Here is a 23,521-nt window from a genome sequence, read left to right on the forward strand (position 1 = left end):
CTGCAGTGAGTTATGATCACACCACTGCACTCCAGCCTGGGTGATAGAATGAGACCCTATCTCAACAAATATAAATAAATAAATAAAATATTATAAAAATGAAACTATTTACAAGTCTAGTAGCCAATGTAAAGAATTGTCATTATGTGTTAACACTCATTACATCTAGACCTATGTATATATGCTTTAAAGAACACTGTGGGGCCAGGTGTAGTGGCTCACGCCTGTAATCCCAGCACTTTGGGAGGCCAAGGCGGGTGGATCGCTTGAGGTCAGAAGTTCGAGACCAGCTTGGCCAACATGGTGAAACCCGTCTCACAAATTAGCTGGACATGGTGGCAGGCGCCTGTAATCCCAGCTATTTGGGAGGTTGAGGCAGGAGAATCATTTGAACCCGGGAAGCGGAGGTTGCAGTGAGCCAAGATCATGCCATTGCACTCCAGCCTGGGCGACAGGAGCCAAACTCTGTCTCACCAAAAACAACAACAACAACAACAACAAACGAACAAACAAACAAACAAAAAACACTATGAACTGTGTAATATACCAAAATATTTCTCAGCTATTGCAACTGTCAGAATACCATGCTAATTCTGGAGCGCCCCCAGAACGTGAAGTGAAACAGACATTATGACGCTTAGCGCTACCAGGTCCTTTATACTATCTGAGTAGATGTACTTGACAAGTAGAATAAGCTCCCTTTCTTCACTGGGAAGCCGTTCCACAGCTCAAATCCTCCTAGTACTCCAAAGCAGTGTCCACCTCCAAGGTCAGTGGCAGCACGGCCCACCAACCTTCATGCAGTTCAGGTTTAGTTACCTTTGGTTTTGAAGACACGGAGCAAGACAAAGGGAAAAGCATTCTCTGTGGCCTGTGGATGGTTTTAGTTACAAAAGTGGGTAGAGTTACAGTCACACTTTGCCAGTGCTGAAAGCCAGATCCCAAGAGAACAAAGCACCTACATATTCTTCTTCTTTTTTATTTTTGAGACGGAGTCTCTGTCTCCCAGGCTGGAGTGCAATGGCGCAATCTCGGCTCACTGCAACCTCTGCCTCCCGGGTTCAAGCAATTATCTTGCCTCAGCCTCTCAAATAGCTGGAATTATAGGCACGTGCAACCACGCCTGGATAATTTTTGTATTTTTTAGTAGAGATGAGGTTTCACCATGTTGGCCAAGCTGGTCTCGAACTCCTGACCTCAGGTGACCCACCTGCCTCAGCCTCTCAAAGTGCTATGATTACAGGCATAAGCCGCCACACTCGGCCACATATTCTTATTTTAAATGTGTATACAACAAAATCTACTCTTCTTGGTAAGCAGGTTTATTGACAAATGCATATAGTTCTACATATACCTTCATGAGCAAGATTACAGAACAGTTCCAGCACATCCAGAATTTTGTGTTTGTTTGTTTGTTTTGTTTTGTTTTGGTAGGGACAGGGTTTGCTATATTGCCCAGGCTGGTCTTGAACTCCTGGCCTCCAGTGATCCTCCCACCTCAACCTCCCAAAGACCTTGGGATTACAGGTGTGAGCCACCGTGTCCTGCCCTGAAATTATTACCAGCACTGGGTATTGCCAGTTTCCTGTTTGTTTGTTTGTTTTTAGCCACTCTAATAGGTGTGTAGCAGTTTCTCAGTGTGTTTGTGTTTGTAACCTGTGGGTCGTCTAAAAAAACACAAGGACAGGGGTTCTTATTTCTAGGGTCTAATGATGGTACTGTTTAGAAGAGTTAAAAAAATTCCCCTCTTGGCCTGGCGTGGTGGCTCACACCTGTAATCCCAGCACTTTGGGAAGCCACGGTGGGTGGATCACTTGAGGTCAGGAGCTCAAGACTAGCCTGGCCAACATGGTGAAACCCCATCTCTATTAAAAATATAAAAAATTAGCCGGGCATGGTGGCACATGCTGGTAATCCCAGCTAGTTGGGAGGCCGAGGTGGGAGGAGGATGGCTTGAACCCAATAGGTTGAGACCACAGTGAGCCGAGATTGCGCCACTGCACTTCAGCCTGAGTGACAAAGATTCTGTCTCAAAAAACTAAAAAAAAAAACTCCCCTCTTGAATAGGGGACTTCTCCAGGACAATGCCTGGGTGAGCCTGTTGGATAAGAGTGGAGGCACCCTAGGCTTAGTCTGCCTGGGAGGTTGAGACCAAGAGGGAGCTGAGCTGCTCTGCATGGCAATAGGAGGACTCTCGAACCTGTTGAGGCACTCGGCTCTTGAGAGGAGGTGAGAGATGACAAATGAAGAAAAAGGAAGGCTGTGACGATCGCATGTAAAAGAAGAGCTTCATGAACACAGCAGTACACAGGAAGTCCTTGGAGATGCGGCCCAGTCAATAATTTTCAAAGAATGGGGAGGCTGAACCTTGAATGTGGAGTTGTCTCCTGCCCTGTGCTGCAATCCCTCTGCCCCACACAATCCCTTGGGCGAGTGATGGAGGAATAATAGAAGACAGTGGTGTCAAGCTCGGAATGAGGTTGCAGGAGTGAGAGGCCAGAGGGTGCCAGTGAGGGTGGAGGGGCCACAGCAGAACTGACTATGGAGAAATGAGAGCCATCCTACTATTCCTTTCCTGGGGGAAAACAGTCCTCTGAGATGTTGGAGAGGGCTTTGGACTTCCGCAGAACATGGGCCTCAGTTTCTCTTGCTTTGCTTTGTTTTTTTTTAATATGAAGGAAGAGAGAGCCCTCTGGGGCTTTTATTTTAGATACTTTATTTTTGCCCCCTGCGAACCTACATCTTCAGAGCTCCCTCTTGCTTCCTCAGCCCTTGACTGGGGCTGGGGCTGGGGCTGGGGCTGCCCCCCAGGCTTTCAGCTACGAAGAAATCTTTCTTCTCTATCTTTGGCAATTCCAGCATCTCTGACTCCCTTAGTTCTTGGGATAAGTGCAGAAGGGCCTTTCGACCTTGCCGTTTTGACTCCAGCACTTGACAGCAGGGACATTTGGACTCTGACATTCTGACTTCATTGTACACTCAGATTCTGTGTGTTTGCCTTGGGAATTTTCCTCACACCAAGAAATCAATAAAAGCTAAGTCACTTAGCAATGAATAGTACTAGTAGAAATAATCACTATAATAAAACTGGCAGTAGCTAATGTAGCAAATTGTGAGGAAGATCTTTGGTTTGCTGAATAAAGTTGCAGAGGACAATATAATGACCTCAGTGCAAGAAGATTGTGTTAAATGAAAGATGTGGGAGCCTGGTGCCTCCTTCCCTACTTCTCCCAGCCCTTCACACACTAAAGCATGCCCCGGAGAGGGTGACAAGGATGAGTACAAATGGAGAACCACGTTATTCATTATAAGGAACTGTAGCAAGCCCTGGGAAGATTTTACTAGAAAATTATTAGAGGAGACTGGGCAGGATTTTGCCCCTAAGTATTAAAAAGGGGGGCTACATTGGTAGGGCTTGGTGGAAGGGATCCCATGCTGGAGCCATTGAGGAGGGAGGTTGACAGAAGAAAGGGCCAAGAAGAGAGAACTGGGAATGACTGTTAACATTATATATATATATATATATATGTATGTGTGTGTGTGTGTGTGTGTGTATGTGTGTGTGTGTGTGTGTGTGTGTATATATATATATATATAGAGAGAGAGAGAGAGAGAGAGAGAGAGAGAGAGAGAGAGTCTTGCTTTGTCACCCAAGCTGGAGGGCACAATCTTGGCTCACTGCAGACTGTTAAATATTCTAATACCACTAAATTCTTTATCTCATTCAGTCCTCGTAGCAACGTAAGAGGAGGGCATTATGATTATTATCTCCACTGAAGTCCAGCATGGTTGGGTGCTTGCTGGGGTCTCACTGGAAGCCATACAGCACAAACTCTGCCCAAGCTTAGAGTCTTTCTCAGAGTTTCATTGATCACCCTGTGTGATGTGGCATCCATTCCATTGGCCTCCCAGAGATGGTTCCACAAATTCTCAGAAAAGACTGGAATAGAGACCTCTTCCCATGCTGAGCGCCCTGGCCCTCCCATGGGATCTGTGCCAGTGGGCAAACCTCCCCTGTTCTAGCTGTTCTGTGACAGGGCTCAGGGCAGGGCCTGTAGACACCTGGCCTCGTCCATCCCAGGAAAACAAAGTTGGAAAATTTCTGTCTATCCCTGCCCTGGCGGCCACATGTCCTGCCTTTGTGGCTGGACCAGGGACAAGCATGTGAGCTTCAGGTACAGTGCTTCCTAAGTCAAGGGTTTCAGGTCACACTGGCAAATCATTTTGCAAGCAGATGTCATAGGTCTCCTCTCAGTCTGGACGGCACGCAAGGTCAGCGTCAGCAGATCTGACCCTAAAAATAGGCCCTCTGTTGCCAGTTGGGGTGGCTGGGTGTGCAGCTGCCACATGCCCCACGGATCAGAACCTCCTGACCTGGCCAGGCCCCTGAGCACCCAGGTAAGGCTCTTGGGTGGGGAGGCCGGCACCCCCTGGGTTCACCCACATGTTCTTTGGGGGCCTGGGTGTAGGAATTAGAAGCCCCTTTTCCACCCTGTTCCTGGTGCTGTGGGGAAAAGCTGACCTCCTTCTAGTGTGAAAGGTTTCTTACTGTCCTTTTACTAGAGACGCCATGGAATTTTCTCCATTTCCCTTTCTCCAAATCTGAACTTCCAGTTCAATGACCATTTCTAAAGGATAATGGGGTGGATTAAAGCTCATCGAGCCCTTGTGAAGCATTGGATGCATTGTATCATATTTATTCCGACGAGGTTCTACGTTTGTCCATTTAGCCAGTAAAGAGGGAGAAATCTCGGGGGCAAGAGAGAGCGAGGCCCTGGAGTGACTCGGATCCTGTGTAGGGCAGCATCAAAGACAAGAAAGTATTTAAAGCTCCAGGGATGAGAATTCTCCCTGTGTCCCAGGTAATGCAAAAGCATCATTTGGTCAGAGTGATGGGTTTGGAAGCATTTCTCAATCCTGGTGGGGGGATGGGGTTGGGGATGACGCTGTCATGGTAGAGATGGGGGGTGGGGCTGGATCATGAAGGATCAGAGCCACTAGTCCAAGAGTGTACGTGGCACCACATGTGGGGAGGAGGCGGATGGGCCTGCGTCTCAGACCTGTGTGGGCAGGAAGTGGGACGGGCCTGCATCTCAGACTTGTGTGGGCAGGAAGCGGGATAGGCCTGCGTCTCAGACCAGGGCTCTCCCGTTAGACCCTGGTGCCCTTGTGCTTTGACCCCAGGGGTCCCTTCATGGCCCTGGAACTCAAGAACGTTTAGGCCCGGGGGCTCTGATTGTTCGGGAAAGTGGAAAATGCTCCAGCGAGCAGGAGGAGGGGGCACGAGGAGGATGTCTGGAGAGGTTGCCACACTCACAGCCACCAGCACCTGAGGGTCCCTGGCACTGGATGTTTTTTCCGCTGCCCCCACCTTCAGCTTGTGGTCCCTCCTTGTTCTCGTCATGAGAAAATCGTTTGGTTGGTCCCACCCACAAATCCAAGGACTCTGACATTAACAAACAACACTTGAAGGGCTTCTGAGCTGAGTTCTTAACAAGGAAGGAGCGTTGGGCATGGAGGCTGGGGTGGGCATGGGGTGGGTCTGAGGAGAGTTAGTGGGAGTGAAGTGGGAAAGCTTCCTTTGTCTCACAGGGCATGCGATGGGGGTGTGGCTCGCTTGTTCAGTACCCAGCTGCTCAAGCCTCTAGAGGATCATACAGACGGGTAGGCTGTGGGGCTGTGACCCCATGGCAGTGTCTAGGGGTGAATGTTTACAGCTGAAGCCCCAGTGGGCGTGTGTTACAGGATGCTCTTTTAGTTTGCTGTCTATAGGCGGCTTGTGTTAACCAGCTCAATTAGACCTCCCTCCTTATCACAAGGACAGAGGGATTTCTGTATCCCGGGGTTTCTTGCCTTGGTGTATGGGAAGCATCAGATCACATGCAGGCTTGGGGAAAGAGTGCAAGGTTTTGTTGAGTAGAAGTAGCTCTCAGCAGACAGGGGAGCCAGAAGGGAGATGGTTTTTCCCTGGAGTTGGGCCACTCGGCAGCCGACTCTTCTCCTCCGATCGCTCTGGCCAAACTCCGCGTTGTTCGCTGGTCGATGGTCTGCAGGCCTGCCAGTGCCTGTCGGCATGATCTTCTGCCGGCGTGCTCTTGACAACCAGCTGCTTGTGTCTTCTTCTGCCTATGTGTTCCTCAGGACGTCCAGCCGCTTGTGTGTCTCAGGTTTTTATAGGCACAGGATGGAGGCGTGGCGGGCCAGGGTGGTCTTGGAAAATACAACATTTGGATGCGAAGGCAGGAGTGCCTGACCTCACCTAGGTCTGTCGGGGTGGAGCCCTAGCCAGGGACCTGCCTTTCTCTATCCAGCACTTCCCAGCCCCCCTCCGGTATCAGGAGCTCACTTGGCTCTGAAGGATCTTCGTGGGCAAAAGCAGGTCTGTGCTGAGGGTGAGGAAAAAGTCAATGGTCCTCTGCATCAGACAAGCTGGAGCCCTTGCTGGGGACATTTCAGTCATGGCTGACACCTGGGTTGGGTGGGAACCTGTTCCTGTCTGCAGGTGGCACTCCCATGGCTGTTGTCAACCCCACAGTAGATGAGGAGCTTAGGGGAGGCCCTGAGGCCTGGGGCTGGGCTGTGAGCATTTTCCAGCAGCCCCAGGGAGGCCCAGTTGAGTCCCCCAGGGCGAGGATGAGCAGCCTCCACCAAGCCTTCCCCAGACACTGCGGCCTCGAGGACTGGCAGTGTTTCCTGTGCTGTGTGTCTGGCACTGTTCCAAGAGTTCCAAGGGTCCCCTGGTGCCCCTCAGTGGGGTAGAGGCCTGGTGTCATCTCACTCTCCTACTCCTCTCAACCCCTAAACTCCAACCAGGGCCCCTCTCCCAGGGAGGCCCGGCTTGGAAACAGCCACTCCAAGTTCCCAGGCCAGGAGTCAGCTGTTTGTCCTGTTCGGCCTGATTTCAGAGCAGATAATGTTTCAATTTCCTCTTCTCGTGACCATTCACGTTTCTGGGTCTACCCCTTCCACAGTAATGAGGGGGTCAGATCTCCTAGCAGCCTGACACAGTGACCAGAGACTGACTAGCTGGGGAGAGTCCTTTCTCCTACTCTCTTGCATGTCACGCAGGAGGCGATGGACCCTGTCACCCACAGGACAATGCTCAGGCTCACACGAGCCCATCTCCTCTGCCACAGCCTCCCTACCAAGACCTCCGCCCCGGCCAAACTCCTCCACCTACTCTTTCCCATTCTCTGCTGGGAACACAACTCCCAGTACAGCTGGGAATTTCCCCACCCACCCTCCTGGCCGCCTCCTTGTCCCTGCTCCCTGAAACCCTCTTTGAGCCCATGCGGATGTGCCAAGGGCTTAGATGATCTCATTTAATTCAGCAACCAGTGAGGTGAATGTTATCCCCATTTGACAGATGAGGAAGCTGAAGCCCAGGTAGTGAGATTCCAAGGCCCATGAGAGCCGCTTGCTGCAAATTTACATGACTCTGGGCTCCACTCTGGGGAAGGAAGCATACAGAATTGAGAGGCCCAGGCATGCCCTCAGGAGCTTATACTTTGTGACCAAGAATATAGTGAAGTATCTGTTGCGGTGGGTTGGGATGTGGGGCTGTTGGGTTGAGTCCCATTTGCACCCCTTACTAGCTTGGTGTGTTGTTTCTTAACCTCCCTGACCCTCATTTTTTCATCTGTAAAGTGGAGGCAGTTATTCCCTGTCTAGAAGGTTTCTTACTTTTTTTTTTTTTTTTAAGACAAGGTCTCACTCTGTCACCCAGGCTGGAGTGCAGTGGCGTGATCTTGGCTCACAGCAACCTCCACCTCTTGGGTTCAAGCGATTTTCATACCTTAGCCTCCCTAGTAGCTGGGATTACAGGCACGCACCACCATGCCCAGCTCAATTTTTTTTTTTTTTTTTTTTGTATTTTTAGTAGAGACAGGGTTTCACCATGTTGGCCAGACCGGTCTCGAACTCCTCACCTCCAATAATCTGCCTGCCTCGGCCTCCCACAGTGCTGGGATTAGGGGTGTGAACCACTGCGCCTGGCCACTATCGAGAAGGTTTTGAGAGTAGATAATCACTGCGCACACAATAAAAGCAACATGATCATTTCCCTGGGTCCAGCCAGGGCCTTGATTTCTCTGCAAGCTTTTGTGGGTGGCAGATTTAAGAGGTGGCAGCCTTAGCCCCTCACCTTCCCAAGGCCCAGAGCGTCCCCTGTGTAGCATCTGAGGCAGGACTAGTGACGAATAAGTGGCCTGGACAGGAAGTGGTGGAGCAGCAGGACCATGGTGAGGGCTGCACCTCCTGAGTCTTGCCCTTCCCTGAACAAGGAAGGCTTGTTCTGAGGTGAGGCCCAGTGGGAAATAGTTCCTGTGAAACCGCCTGTGGTGTTTCCACACATCTTCAGAGGGAGCGAAGGCCCAGCTGCTTAGGATTCAGGAACCACAATGGGCCTGGTCAGACGTCATGGTCTGGGTCTCCAGTGCCAGAGCTCCCTCTCCCCTGGCCGCTCGGGAAAGTCCATCCCGGCCAGCTCCCTGGTCTGAGAAGGAAGCTGAGAGTGGCCTCCAGCCTCCTCAGGGTTTCCGGGAGGCCTGCCTCTGCCAAACCAAGATTGGGGAAATCAATTAGAAGTTCATAAATTACCACCCTAAGCGCTTTGAAACCATTTGAAGAGTTAATCAAACAAGTTCATGACATCAACACCATCAGAGAAGGAATATTAAATTACTTTTAAAATGAAGGCTCTTCTGTATTTTTAATAAAAGGATTTTATATTAATTCACATAATTGCCTCCTGTTGACATACTTGCCAGAATCCAAAAGAAAAAAAAAAAAATCTGTTAAACTTGGAATATGTCTGATACATTAGGAATTAAATTATAGGCCACAAAAAATTCCTGGGTTTTTACATCTAAATTTTCATGAAAAAAAAAATCCACTTATTTTATTCTCTAGTTGGGATCATTTTTGTAGATCTAAAATGCATAAAGACAAGCACTGACTTGTACTAAGTTAAAAATACGTACATATTTACATATGGACACTGCTGCCAAATTCTACCCCTCCCCACGTACCCCAGCAGTAGGTATTACTCTCCTAATAGAGTAATTCACCCAACCACAATAACGTTTTACTCTCCCCTTCCATATCCAAGCCCAACTTGGGTGGTGTGTGGAAGAAACGTGGTACACAGGCACTTAAACACAGACCAGCTTTCCCCACGAGCTCCATGCTTTAGAAACATGAAAATGCAATGGATGTACACACAGGCACAGATACAGAATGCCTTTGAAGGGAGAGGAGGATTTTTCATATTTAGAAGGTTCTCACTCTGTCATCCAGGCTGGAGTGCAGTGGCATGATCATAGCTCACTGCAGCCTCAAACTCCTGGGCTCAAGCAATCCTCCCACCTCAGTGTCCCAAGTAGCTGGGACCACAGGTGTATGCACCTCCATGGTCAGCTATTTTTTTTTATTTTTTATAGAAACGGGGGGTCTCATCATCTTGCCCAGGCTGGCCTTGAACTGCTGGAATCAAGCAATCCTCCTGCCTCGGCCTCCTAAAGCACTGGGATTACAGGCCTGAGCCACTGCACCCAGCCTTTACTGTATTTTAAAATGCTAAGGTGGTAACTTTTCTGTTATATGTATATAATTTTTAAAAATTTTCTTGTAGAAGGCTGGGCGCAGTGGCTCATGCCTATAATCCCAGCACTTTGGGAAGCTGACGGGGGTGGATCATTTGAGGTCAGGAGTTCAAGACCAGCCTAGCTAACACGGTGAAAACCCGTCTCTACTAAAGATACAAAAATTAGCTGGGCGTGCCAGTGAGCGCCTGTAATCCCAGCTACTCTGGAGGCAGAGGCAGAAGAATCACTTGAACCCTGGAGGTGGGGATTGCAGTGAGCCTAGATTGCACCATTGCACTCCAGCCTGGGAGACAGAGTGAGACTCTGTTTCAAAATAAAATAAAAATAAAATAAAATATTTTCTTATAGAGACAGGGTCTGACAATTTTGCCCCGGCTAGTCTTGAACTCTCGGGAGAGGAGAATTTTTTAAATGTTTACACTATAAATTGTTCTACTCAGCTAAAAACCTCTAGAAGGCAGAGACCTCCCTGGCCTGGCTCAGCACACCCCTTTCCGATCCCCTCCCATGCTGGCCTGGCCCAGCCTGACCCTACACAGGGACATACACAGTCAAGTTTTGGAGTCACGGCCAGGCCTAGAGAACGATGCCACTACCCATCCCTTCTCATGACCCGCCAGAGCACCCCAATGTCAGCTGAGTTAGACTAAGACCAAGCTAAGCAGAGTCAATGATGCTGGCTCTGACACTGTAAGGGATGGGGTGGGGAGGGGGGCTGCCCTCTTCATCTGAAGTCAGAGGGGAAGGAAAGTCCCCCCTACTCCGAGGTGGATTTACCCCAAGCTTCAGAACCGTGCGCTTGCACCAGCCTCTTCCAAGGCCCTACACCTATTTGGTTTCTTTTACTTAAAGAAATTGAGGCCGGGTGCAGTGGCTCATGCCTGTCATCACAGCACTTTTGGAGGCCAAGGCAGGCGGATTGCTTGAGGTCAGGAGTCCGAGACCAGCCTGGCCAACATGATGAAACCCCATCTCTACTAAAAATACAAAAATTAGCCAGGTGTGGTGGCACACGCCTGTAGTCCCATCTACTTGAGAGAGGCTGAGGCAGGAGAATTGCTTGAACCCAGGAGGCAGAGGTTGCAGTGAGCTGAGATTGCACCACTGCACTCCAGTCTGAGTGACAGAGTAAGATTGTCTCAAAAAAAAAAAAAAAGAAGAAAGAAATTGAATAAGCTTCAAGATCCACAAAACCTAGATTCCTCCTGCTTTCTCAGGAGGCATGGGGGGCTAGGATGACCTTCTGACACCACAGAGGCCTGGCTCTGCCATGGGCAGCCTTGGGGAGGACACAGAGCTGCCTTCAGGGGCTTCCCACTTGACAGAAGGCACTCGGTGCCACTGGAGAGATGTGAGGAGCAGGGTCAGACCTTGTCCCGAGGGTCACCTTCCTGCCTCAGCCTGGGGATTTGGGGCGAGCGTCTACTACGTGCAGAACACTTCTAAAATAGAACTTTCATGGAATTTTGTTTTTTTCCCTCCATATGCTCAAGTAAAACATGTCTAGCACAGAAAATTTAGAAAAGATGGTTACTTTAAAAAAAGAAAACAAAAATCACATATAATTTCATCACCCTAAAACGAGCATGTAGCCAGTGTTAATATTTTGGGGAAATTTATTTTTGTACAAGAAGGGGATGGTTCTGTATTTGCTGCTTCACAAACTTCTGCTTTTTCTCTCCGCCGGCACCAGCCTCTTTCCCTTTGATTTCTTGGAGTCACCGAGAACATGCCTGTTGTGTGTAACAATTCTGTTGAAGGGTTAGGGTCCCAGTGAGAGGGCTGCCACGGCTATGGGGCACTGCCACGTTGAAGGTTGGGAACCCCCGTTCTCAGCAATCTCGTGGCTGTTCCTCCCCTAGAAACTCCTCACTTGGTGGTCTCTGGCCCCAAGTGCTCCTTTCCTCAGCCCTGCCGCAGGGCCCCCTCATACTCCTTCTAGAATGTTCTGGGAAACACAAAGTCTCTTGTTTTATTGTGCAGAACAATTTAGTTCTCTTTGTTTCACTGCACCTCTTTCTGGGCCATGCTGCAGAACTCATCTTTTTCCCATCAAAGGGATCCTCAAATAGGCCAAAGTGGTTCATTTTGTAATTATTTTACTTTATGCCTGTAATCCCAGTGCTTCACGAGGCCAAAATGGGAGGATCGCTTGAGGCCAGAAGTTGGGGACAGGCCTGGGCACCATCGCAAGACAGTCGCTACAAAAAATAATAAAATAAAATTAAAAAAAATAATAGTAGTAAATTAGCGGGGTGTGGTGGCACGTGCCTGCAGTCCTAGCCCCTCAAGAGGCTGAGGTGGGAGGATCCCTTGAACCCGGGAGATTGAGGCTGCAGTGAGCCATGATTGAACCACTGCACCACAGCCTGGGCAACTGAGTGAGGCCTTGTCTCTATGGAAAAATTTAAAAATTCTTAAATTGTGCTTTTTGTTAAGCAAGAAGCCTGTATGTGGCTCTTCAAAATGTTAAGATGGCCGGGCATGGTGGCTCATGCCTGTAATCCCAGCAATTTGGGAGGCCAAGGTGGGTGGATCATTTGAAGTCAGAAGTTCAAGACCAGCCTGGCCAACATGGTGAAACTTCGTCTTTACTAAAAATACAAAAATTAGCTGGATGTGGTGGTGGGCACCTGTAATCCTAGCTACCCCAGAGACTGAGGCAGGAGAATTGCTTGAACCCACGAGCTCCAGCCTGGGCGACAGAGCGAGACTCTGTCTCAAAAAAAAAAAAAAGAAAAAGATAAGCCTTCTTTCCTGACACATGCTGTCATTCCTAGGCATGGCTCCCTAGCCAATCTCTGCAGCCTCAAGGGTTCTACTTAGAGATTTTAATTTTCCCACTGAAATGAATTATGCATCTCTCCAGGCCGCTTCTCCCATCTGCCACCTTAGCAAGTAAAAGAGATCAGCTTGAGGGTTTTTTTGGGTTTTTTTTTTGTTTGTTTGTTTTAAAAGTGTCTTTGCCCCCCTAGCTTTAGCTCCATTTTTGTCAAAGAGGGCACTGGAGCTCAGGGAGGATGGAACATGCAGATCTGAGGGTCTCTAGTGATTGTCAGGGCCAGTGACAGTGCCAGGTCCCAGGAGCAAGTGAGATGGGGTGGAAATTGCAAAATAGAAGTCACAAGCAGCTTCCTGCCAAGACTGTTCTGTTTGGCCAGCACAGTTTAAAAATATACACGTGGTTATTTATTATAAAATATCACTATTTATTAAAATAATCCCAAATTAGGAAACAGAAGAAAAAGTCACCCATAGTATTGACATTTTGATGTATTTTTTTCTAGTTAAAAAAAAAAACTATAAAAGTTTTTTGCTTGTTTGAGTTTTTTTATGCATAAAGTAAAATAATGGTGTCAAATTACAGTTTCAAATTCAGATTAAGGCCTTTCCTACTTGGGCAAAGGAAACCTTGAACCAAATGCAAGACTTGCAATAGAAAATTCTGAAATAAGCCAGGTGCAGTGGCTCATGCTTGTAATCACAGCACTTTGTGAGGCTGAGGCAGGAGGATCACTTGAGCCTAGGAGTTCCAGACCTGTTTGGGCAACATGGTGAGACCTTGTCTCTACAAAAGACTTTTTTTTGTTGTTGTTTTTTGTTTTTGAGCAGGAGTCTCGCTCTGCGAGACTGGCGCCATCTTGGCTCACTGCAACCTCTGCCTCCCAGGTTTAAGCAATTCTCCTGCCTCAGCCTCCCAAGTCACTGGGACTACAGGTGTGCGCCACCACACCCAGCTAAATTTTGTATTTTTAGTAGAGATGGGGTTTCACCATGTTGGCCAGGATAGTCTCAATCTCTTGACTTTGTGATCCACCCATCTTGGCCTCCCAAAGTGCTGGGATTACAGGCATGAGCCATCATGCCCAACTACAAAAACTTTAAAAAAAAATTAGCCAGGTATGGTGGTGCAACCTGTGGTCTCAGCTACTTGGGAGGCTGAGGCAAGAGAATATTGAGCCCAGGAGCCCAGGAGTTCAAGGTTGCAGTGAGTTGTGCCACTGCACTCCAGCAGCCTGGGTGACAAAGTGAAACCCTATCTCAAAAAAAAAAAAAAAAAAAAAGGTCTGAAATACAGTCTTGAGTTAATGAGGAGTCCCTGTGCTGATAGCTCTTCAAAGGCAAGGTCACTTTCATGAAAGGAAATGGCACTCTAGGCCTTAGTGGTCAAGTACTGCTCGGCCTTTCGCATCTTCTGTTATCGTGGTATCTTTATTTTTTCTTTTCTCCTTACATTTTTATTTTTAATTGACAAATAATAATAGTATGTGTTTATGGGATACAATGTGATGTTTTGATATATGTACACTGTATCTTTCACCTTTAAATGTTTTTAAATTAGCTGTACCTTGGTTTAGTTTCCTTTAAAAGCAGACCCTGAGACCAGACTTTGGGTGTGTGCTGTTTATTTGAGAGGTGCTCCTGGGAGTACAGTGTGGCATGCAGAGCACCCAGGAGGGAGGACAACCGGTAAAGGATGTGTGAACGAGCAGAGTCCCACTGTGGGCAAGTGGAGAGCTCCAACACACGGGCCAGCTTCCGGGAGACTGTGCAGGACATATTTCAAAAGTGGCCCACTAAGGGTTGAGGAAGTGGGGAGGCTGAGGAAGTGGGCAACTCCTGCCCCTAATTGGCAATAACTTCTCGGGGATGTTTCCACACACTGCAGGCCTGACCAGCACAAGGACTAGAAAATGCCCTCAAGAGGCAAATAGGAACCTGAGGTAGGAAGGCTTTTGTGTATAAAGAACTGTCCACTTCTGCTGCAGCGACTTGAGCTGAGGAGGCACCTGTAGTAGATGCTTTCCTTGCAACGGGACAAGGATAGTATTGTCTACAGGGGCTTACATTTAAAAATCAATAGATTTCTCACAACAATCTATGTGGATCATAAAAATACCAGAAAATCTGGGCTTGCATTCCCACGTGGGATGGCAAGCTGCTGCCCCCTTAATGGAGGTATATGCTCCCTGGTGTGCCACACTCCCCACCACTCCCTAACGTCTCTTGCCTGAAGCCAACAGTCAGGTTTTTGTTTGTTTAATTTACTTCTTAACACCCAACTCACTTCCTTCCTCTATGTTATCTGCCTGGTCCCTCGCTGAAGGAGCCTGAGTTTGTCACCTTTTAAGGAGGAGACAGGCTGCCGTTGCATGTAGGCCAAGTCGTCTCAGAGATAGCATTTGATTTCCTGGGACCAAATCCTTAAATATGAAGCTGTAACGGGAACCTGGAGGCCTCTCTTGACAGCCTGCCCAGCTCTCATTACGACATTTAGCCTGTGATTGATATTGTGTGTGTCATTGGCAGTTAATCTCTGGGTCGAATCTATGGAAACCAAACAGAACAGATTTGTCTTCCCTTCCATGTTGGCTGTGATCTGGGAAACAGATGCTCCTGGCCTCTCTGAGAATTAGAGAGTTGGGAGCCATGCAGAGAGGGTGCACACAGGCCGCCTTCAGGATTTGGAAAGATTACAGGTCTGTGGTTTCTGGACGGTTCCACACTTTGTTCTCTTTCCCCATCAAATCTGCATGCTGGAGGATAATAGATCCCAGGGCTCACTCTGTGTGCCAAGCTCTTCAGGGTAGACCGCACCACTTCCTCTTCTGTCTGGAAATCCAGCCGAGGCTTTCAGCACAGCGATGGAGACGGGTATGGTTCCCTCCACAGTGTAATGAAGGAAGAACAGCCTCATCAAGGGTGAGGTCAGCTTCAGTGATCAAAGGAGGCAGACGGAGGTTTCAGAATGGAACTGACCCCAGCGTCCCCTGAAAATCACCTCTTCTGAAGCTTCCATTAACTGCAGGCAAAGTTCAAGATGGCCTAAACCACCACCCTCAGGTGTATGGTGCCCAGCTTCTACTCACTTCGAACAAGAAGAGTGGGTGCCATGGATGGGCTGAGCTTCAGATCTTTAGACACTGTGGGCCTGAAGCGAGGAGAGCTATAACTACTTATGCTCTTAGGGGACTGAGGGGTCTGGGCTCGTTTCTGTGAGAAATATTTCTGGCCACTCCTTGAAATAATTTCTCCCTTCCTGACTGGAAACACAGAAGGCAGGCCCCAGAATAGTTTGGGCCTGAACGATTACCCGTGTCAGGAGGGCAGCCCACCCTGCGCCTGCAGTCCCCTCACCTTCACCCTCCTCCGAATCAGCCTGGAGGCTCAGTCCTGCCTTAGCAGCTCTTGCTGAGCCCCTAGCACAGGCCTCACAGCCCTTAATCATTCCTTCACCCCTCAGTCACTCATTCCATTCATTCACTAAGCCACTTCCTCATTCAACCCGTATCTCCTGAGCGCCTCCTACGTGCCAGACACCAAGGCTACACAGAGAAGCAACACTCAGGAGCCCCAAGGTCCTCTCTCCTCCCAGCCTGCAGCTGCATTCTGGCCTAAAGACCAGGTCTCCCATCCCACTGGGACAGCGGGAGGCATTTTGAATAAGCGCCCTCACTACCTTTCCCTTGACTCTGCAGCGCCCTGGCTGTCTAGCCACATCTCAGACAATTATTATCAAACTTTATTAAGTGTCAGACTCACTTGGGAGCTCACTAAGATACAGATGCCTGTGCCCCAATCCCTGGTCCAGGGTGCAGCCCGGGAATCTGTATTTTTGGTCAGTGCCAGGTGACTCTGACAGAGGTGGTCTTCAGACCACACTTTGAGAGACTCCACAGGAGGGTCCCCTCTGCTGCCCATTGCCCTCTCCACACCCCACCAGGAAGCAGGAAGTTGTTGGAGGAAGTCACAAATCCTGGCTTCCCACAATCCCTACAGACATACACGGCTAGCTAGTGATCCTTTAAGTCATCTGCTATGGACTTGGGAGAATCGAATTCCCCAAATCAGTGGTATCAATCCTTTCCTTTTAAATTTCTATCATGGAGAATTTCAAACACACCTGAAGAGAAACAGCAACTAGCCAGGTGTGATGGCTCATGCCTATAATCCCAGCACTTTGGGAAGCTGAGGTGGGAGGATCACTTGAGCTCAGGAGTTCAAGACCAGTCTGGCCAACATAGCGAGACCTCATCTCTATTTTAAAAAAGGAAAAAAGAGAAACAGCAACTACTTTATAACCATCATCCAGCCCCAATCACCATCACTCATAGCCAGCCCATCTCATTCACACCTACATCAATACCCTGCCCCAACATTGTATTATTTATATTTTCTAACTATATTATTTTTGAAGCAAGTATTTCAGTATGTTTTTCTAAAAGATAAGGCCCTGTGGTATGACATTACTGTCCTCGGAATCTCCAGCAAGTTGGCTGATAGATACAGACCTGAGGACCCTGAGAAGACTGAGGTTTATTTTTGGTGAGATGACTCCTGCCATGGTGGTGTGCTCTTCTGTCTGAAGGCATATAATGTCTGATCATCTCTTCTTATTCGTATGTGGTTGGCAGTTTATGCTCAGTCTCTGGATGCAGCAGCTCATCAGGTGGTGTGAAATGGTGCTTCCTTCTTTATTCATTATTTGGAATACTTCTATAAAAGAAAATTTCCCATATTGAGCCAGTAGTATATAGTTTGTATAAGAGAGGAGCAATACATGCAGATTCTTCTCCTTTATCTATCCATCTTCAAAATAAGGAGCTGGTTCCCAAACATCTTCCAACTGTGCATAATTAAGTTTTGGGTTTTTTTTTTTTTTTTTTTTTTGATAGGGTCTCACTGTGTTGCCCAGGCTGGAGTACAGTGATATGATCATGGTTCACTATAGCCTCAACTTCCTGGGCTCAAGTGGTCCTCCCACCTCAGCCTCAGCCTCCTGAGTAGCTGGGGCTACAGGCATGCAACACCACACCCAGCTAATTTTTGCATTTTTTGTAGAGATGGGTTTTGCCATGTTGCTCAGGCTGGTCTTGAATTCCTGGGCTCATGCAATCCACCCACCTCAGCTTCCCAGAGTGCTGGGATTATAGGCATAAGCCACTGCTCTTGGTCTGTTTTCAGCATTATTATTATTTTGAGACGGAGTTTCACTCTTGTTGCCCAGGCTGGAGTGCAGTGGTGCAGTCTCAGCTCACTGCAACCTCCGCCTCCTAGGTTCAAGCGATTCTCCTGCCTCAGCCTCCCGAGTAGTTGGGATTGCAGGCACCCACCACCACACCTGGCTAATTTTTTGTACTTTTAGTAGAGAAAGGGTTTCACCATGTTGGGCAGGCTGGTCTTGAACTCCTAACGTCAGGTGATCCACCTGCCTCGGCCTCCCAAAGTGCTGGGATTATAGGCATGACCCACTGCGCCTGGCCTTCAGTATTATTATGACCTAAGTGTTTGATGTGTTTTGATCCACTGGAATTATTATTTTTCATGTTCAAATTGTTCCATTTTTAATAAATGGGAGCTTCTTCAAGTTGTATTCTGAGTCCCTTTGACATGTTCCTAACGGTCTTTGAAGCCATGAGCCCTTTCCTACATTGTCTGCATCCCAGGCCTGCCCCTGCTCACACTGCACCTCATCTCCCTCCCCATCACACTAAGACCCTGTGCTACAGACAGCCTCAATTCATGATCCTCCTTATCTGCAAAATGGGGTTAATGATAGGGTATTAGGATAACCCTACCTCAGTGTTGTTAAGATTAAATGGATTTACAATCATCAAGCACTTGGAACAGTGTCTGGCACACAATAGGTGTTATATAAGTATTTGTCAAATAAATAAACAAATAGCACTCCCTCCCAGTCACTCACCTCCATGGTTCTCCGTCTTCCCACCTTTTCCTCCTTCTCTCCAGTCTCAGAGTAGGAGCACAACTTCCCTTCCCAGGCTGACCATAGGTGCATCATTTACTCAACTCAGGAAACAATCACTGTCCAATTCCACTGCAAATTCCTCTCCTTGAGGACAATGGAAAGCCCCCTCTTGCATTCCACTGGCAGAGCCTAATGAGCTCTCCAAATGCACATTTCAATCTGGAGGCACAGCTTTCTATCTTGGGGCATCTCTTCCAATCCCCTTGGTAAGTTAAGGCAATGATGGCCAGGCTCCCAGCGTGAGAACGTGAGCACTGCCTTCAGCTTTTCTGACAGGTTAACTCTCATGCGGCCACGTTTCCTCCTCTCTCGAGGCTTCTGAAGTCCTGCTGACGTGCATGTGGCCCCGGCAGGTATGGCCTTGGCGATGTACTCTTTCTGCTGGCTGACGGCTCCCTGCAGACGCTGAGAGGGCCAGGGACCTGGAATGTCAGGGATCTTCTGGCCTTCCTATTTTGGGTCCAAAATGGCCCAAACCAGTAGGTTTCAATCAGATAAAGGAAAAAGTAGGCACCAAAGGAGTAAAGTCTAAAGAAAGGTGGGAAGGGACTGGCTGCTTGCAGGATTTCTTAGCCCCAAAACCTGCCTTGGCCCACGTCCAAGGACCCCAGCGCTCCTACTCTAGAAAGATTGGAACATTGGGGAAGTGTCATTTAACTGTCATCATGGCCTTCCTTGTTTACCTGGGTGGCCTAGAAAGAGGAAGCGGGGGCATAGCAGGTTGGGGAAACACTTGCCAAATTTTAAGATTAGCTTATTCCCACCTCTTTTTGTAAAGCCTATTCCCTGCCTCAGTGTCCCTTGCTAACCCCATCCTGCTTCTCTCTCATAACCAGCTGCAGAAAGGAGAGAAAATCCCTTAGCTCTAAAATGACATCCGGAGAAGTGAAGACAAGCCTCAAGAATGTCTATTCATCTGCCAAGAGGCTGTCGCTGAAGGTGGAGGAGGAAGGGGAGGAGGAGGACTACTGCACCCCTGGAGCCTTTGAGTTGGAGCGGCTCTTCTGGAAGGGCAGTCCCCAGTACACCCACGTCAACGAGGTCTGGCCCAAGCTCTACATCGGCGATGAGTAAGTGCCATAGTTAGCTGTGCCACAATTTACCCGCAATTTCTCAGATGTGAACATTAGGGGAAGGAAGGAGAGGGGTGTACAGAAACTCTCTAAGGTTTTCTTCTTTGAATTCGGCTTTATTGAGAAATAATTCATAGACCATAAAGTTCACCCTTTTAAAGTATACAATTCAGAGGTTTTGTTATATTTACAGAGTTGTGCAACCATCACCACTCTCTAATCTGGGAACATTTTTATCACCTCAAAAGGAAACCCTGAACCCACTAAACAGCCACTCCCCATTCCCTACCTGCCCTTCGGGCCCTGGCAACCACCAATCTACTTTCTGTTTTTATAGATTTACTGATTTCCAGACATTCTGTATAAATGGAATATTATAATATGTTCTTGGCTTTCTTTTACTTTGCATAATGTTTTCCAGGTTCATCCAAATTGTACTTGTATCAGTATTTTATTCCTTTTTATTACCAAGCTCCATGTGACTTTTGAACTTTTCTGTAAGTCTAAAATTAGTTCCAATTAAAAAAGATACACAGATATTTTGACCAAAAATACCACTTTAAGAAATGTAATTTACAGAAATAAGAGTAGCAATAATGAGAAAATATGTGCAACAATGCTTATTATAACGGTGTTTGGACTAGCAAAAAAAAAAAAAGAAGGACGGACTGACATCTCTAGCCTTTTAATAACAAAATATTATTTAAATGTAGTAAATATTTCCTATAACGAAAGTAATAGGCTGGGCATGGTGGCTCACCCCTGTAACCCCGTCACTTTGGGAGGCCAAGGTGGGAGGATTGCTTGAGCCCAGGAGTTTGTGACCAGCCTGAGCAATATAGTGAGACACTATCTCTACAAAAAATTTAAAAAAATTATCTGGGCTTGGTGGCACACACCTATAGTCCCAGCTACTTGGGGGGCTGAGGTGGGAGGATCACTTGAGCCTAGGAGGTCATGGCTACAGTGAGCTGTGACTGTGCCACTGCATGCTAGTCTGGGTGACAGAGTGAGACTCTGTCTCAAAAAAAAAAAAAAAAAAAGTAACATATGCTCATTGTGTAAATAGAGAAGTCTCGGTTTCCCTATTGGTAAGAGGCTAATAAGATAACCTTCCTCATGGGGCTGTATGGATTAAGTGGGATAATGTGTGTAAAATAGTACACTGCCTAGTACATAGGAAGTGCTCAGTAAAGGTTAACTATGATAATAAAAAAATGATAAATGTAAGAAAGATTGCTTTCAATATCCCAAAGCAATCACCAAAGGCCATTACTCCAGAGATACTCCTATTAATATTGTAGTATATTTCCTCCTAGACTTTCCGAATATTACTTTTGGTTTTGGAATTTCTTTTTACATAATTGTAACTATATTGATTATTCATTTTCTCTTATTTCTCACATAGCATCATTCATAAACATTTTCTTTTATTTCTTCTTATGTATTTAATTATAATAGACATGACAATATATTAGATGAACAGAAGAGCATTCGTGTAACTACTTCCCTATTGTTGGGCATATCAGTTATTTTCATGTTTTCACTTTTATAAGCAATGCTGCAGTGGATATCTTTACACATAATGTTTTTTCTATATTTAGAATTATTTCCTTAGATCTGACCCTAGAAATGGTACAACCGAGGAAAGAGAGATTAAGATTTTAAGACTTAAACTGTCTCTGTATCTTTATCCATGCTGTTCCCTTTGTCTAAAATGTCTTTCCCTGCACCTCATGTCCGAGTCCAGATCCTATGCATTCTTCAAAGTCCACTCAAGTCATTTCTGCCATGAAGCTAGCTTCCCCTAATCCCCATAGTGAGAAGTAAGCTTTTTCTCTGTATATTGTATACTGTATTTACCTTTCCTATGGCTTATAATAATAATAGCTAAGTTGTATTGAATTCTTAGGTGTTAGGTGTCATGCCTTGTGCTAGGTGTCATTTAGACTCCACAATAACCCTATAAAGGAGGAACCATTATTATGCCCATTTTACAAATGGATAAGTCACAGCTCAGAGAGTTCATTCATTCATTCAGTCAGCCAGTAACCATTTACTGGACACCTTGCTTAGAGCTGCGGGGGAAACAAGGAAGAAACTGAGGCTCAGAGAAATCAAGTGACCAGCCCAAGTTCTCACCACCAGAAAGGGGTAAAATTTATACTCAAACCCAGATCAAAAAAAAAAAAAAATGTGGTCAGGCCGGGCGCAGTGGCTCACGCTGGTAATCCCAGTACCTTGGGAGGCCGAGGCGGGCAGATCACAAGGTCAAGAGATTGAGACTATTCTGGCCAACATGGTGAAACCATCTCTACTAAAAATACAGAAATTAGCTGGGTGTGGTGGCGCTTGCCTGTCATCCCAGCTACTCGGGAGGCTGAGGCAGGAGAATCGCTTGAACCTGGGAGGCGGAGGTTGCAGTGAGCAGAGATTGCACCATTGCACTCCAGCCTGGTGACAGAGCGAGACACCGTCTCAAAAACAAACAAACAAACAAACAAACAAACAAACAAACAAACAAAACATGGTCAGGTACAGAAGCTGTTTCAGAGTTGAGGAGGGAAGAAGATAGAGATGAGCAGAAATGTAACAGGGAACAGAAACAGCAGTGAGTACTGGAGGGGAAGGAGCACAGGGTTTGAGTCTTGGCTCTGCCACACAACACACCAGTTGTGTGACTTTGGACAAATTATTTTACCTGTCTTCACCTTATATGGCAACAATAATAGGACTTATCTCACGGGGTGAAGATTAAATGAAATCAAACAAATGCTAGAGTAGTATCTGGCACATAGTAAATGCTCAGTAAGTGCTTGGTGCTATTATGGATCTGAGAAAGATCACAGAAGACATGAATCCAGGCTCGACTTCTGAAGATGGGTAGAATTTCAAAGAAATTCCAGGCAGAGGACGCAGGATGGGAATAGCTACAGAGGTGAGAAAAGCAGGGGGATTCATCTGGAATATGGAGGGTGAATGTGGTACATTTTCAGAAGGTCTGAGATTAAGCCAGATTCTACTGCTGTGTGGTCAGTTTTGATTAGCTGTGCTAGTCTAATAGCTCACCCCAACATCTTGGCGGCCTGCCACAGCAAGGTTCTTTTTCACTCACACTGCAGTCCATGGTGGGCCAGCTCTGCTGCATTCCCGACCACTTTACTCTAGGACCCAGAGTGACAGAGCAGCCCCGATTTGGGATCTTGCCGGCCTTGCAGCAGAGAGAAAAGAGAGACCTGACAAACTATAAGCTGATTTAGAAGTGACACTTGCCATTTTTGCCCACATTTCACTGGCAAAAGCAAGTCCACACCAAAGCCTTATGTCAGTGGGGCAGGAAAGTTTAACTAGCACAGCCGGAGGGGCTGCAAACATTCTAACAGTAATGCCATCTGGCACAGTCTCCTGGTCAGGTGCATTGGCTTTGGGCAGATTATTTTACCTTTTCCTCAACTTAAAGAATAGTTGGCCAGGTGCGGTGGCTCACGCCTATAATCTCAACACTTTGGGAGGCTGAGGCAGGTGGATTGCTTGAAGTCACAAGTTCGAGACCAGCCTGGCCAACATGGCAAAACCTCGTCTCTAATAAAAACACAAAAATTAGCCGGGCATGGCCGGGCGCGGAGGCTCATGCCTGTAATCCCAGCACTTTGGGAGGCTGAGGCGGGTGGATTACGAGGTCAGGAGATCGAGACCATCCTGGCTAACACGGTGAAAACCCGTCTCCACTAAAAATACAAAAAATTAGCCAGGCATGGTGGCGGGAGCCTGTAATCCCAGCTACTCAGGAGGCCAAGGTGGAGAATGGTGTGAACCCGGGAGGTGGAGGTTGCAGTGAGCTGAGATCGCGCCATTGCACTCCAGCGTGGCGACAGAGTGAAACTCCGTCTCAAAAAAAAAAAAAAAAAAAGTAATAGACAAATGCAAATATTATTGTTACTTAACAACATATTGTTACTTAACAACAACCACAAAAAGAAATCTGGAAAGGTAGGTCAGGGCCAGCTCGAGGAAGGGTAAATGACGGCCAAGGGACTTCATTCAGAAAACCATTGAGTATCTGAGCAGAACCG

The 23,521-nt window shown here is 47.3% G+C and overlaps 1 protein-coding gene across 2 annotated transcripts in view; it reads left to right on the forward strand.

Moving 5' to 3' along the window:
• Positions 1-4,314: 4,314 nt before the first annotated feature.
• Positions 4,315-23,521, forward strand: part of DUSP29 (dual specificity phosphatase 29) — a 35,706-nt gene continuing 16,499 nt past the window's right edge. The window contains exons 1-3 of one of the 2 annotated variants that reach the window (XM_017871889.1): positions 4,337-4,398; positions 4,731-4,862; positions 19,212-19,445. In XM_017871889.1, the coding sequence (XP_017727378.1) occupies positions 19,246-19,445 (200 nt within the window). In that variant the 5' untranslated portion in view covers positions 4,337-4,398; positions 4,731-4,862; positions 19,212-19,245. Of the gene's footprint in view, positions 4,399-4,730; positions 4,863-19,211; positions 19,446-23,521 lie in introns of both variants that reach the window. The other variant, XM_017871888.1, reaches the window with a different exon arrangement.

Source organism: Rhinopithecus bieti, unplaced genomic scaffold (genome assembly GCF_001698545.2).
Source record: "Rhinopithecus bieti isolate Rb0 unplaced genomic scaffold, ASM169854v2 scaffold_6022, whole genome shotgun sequence".
NCBI classification, from domain to species: domain Eukaryota; kingdom Metazoa; phylum Chordata; class Mammalia; order Primates; family Cercopithecidae; genus Rhinopithecus; species Rhinopithecus bieti.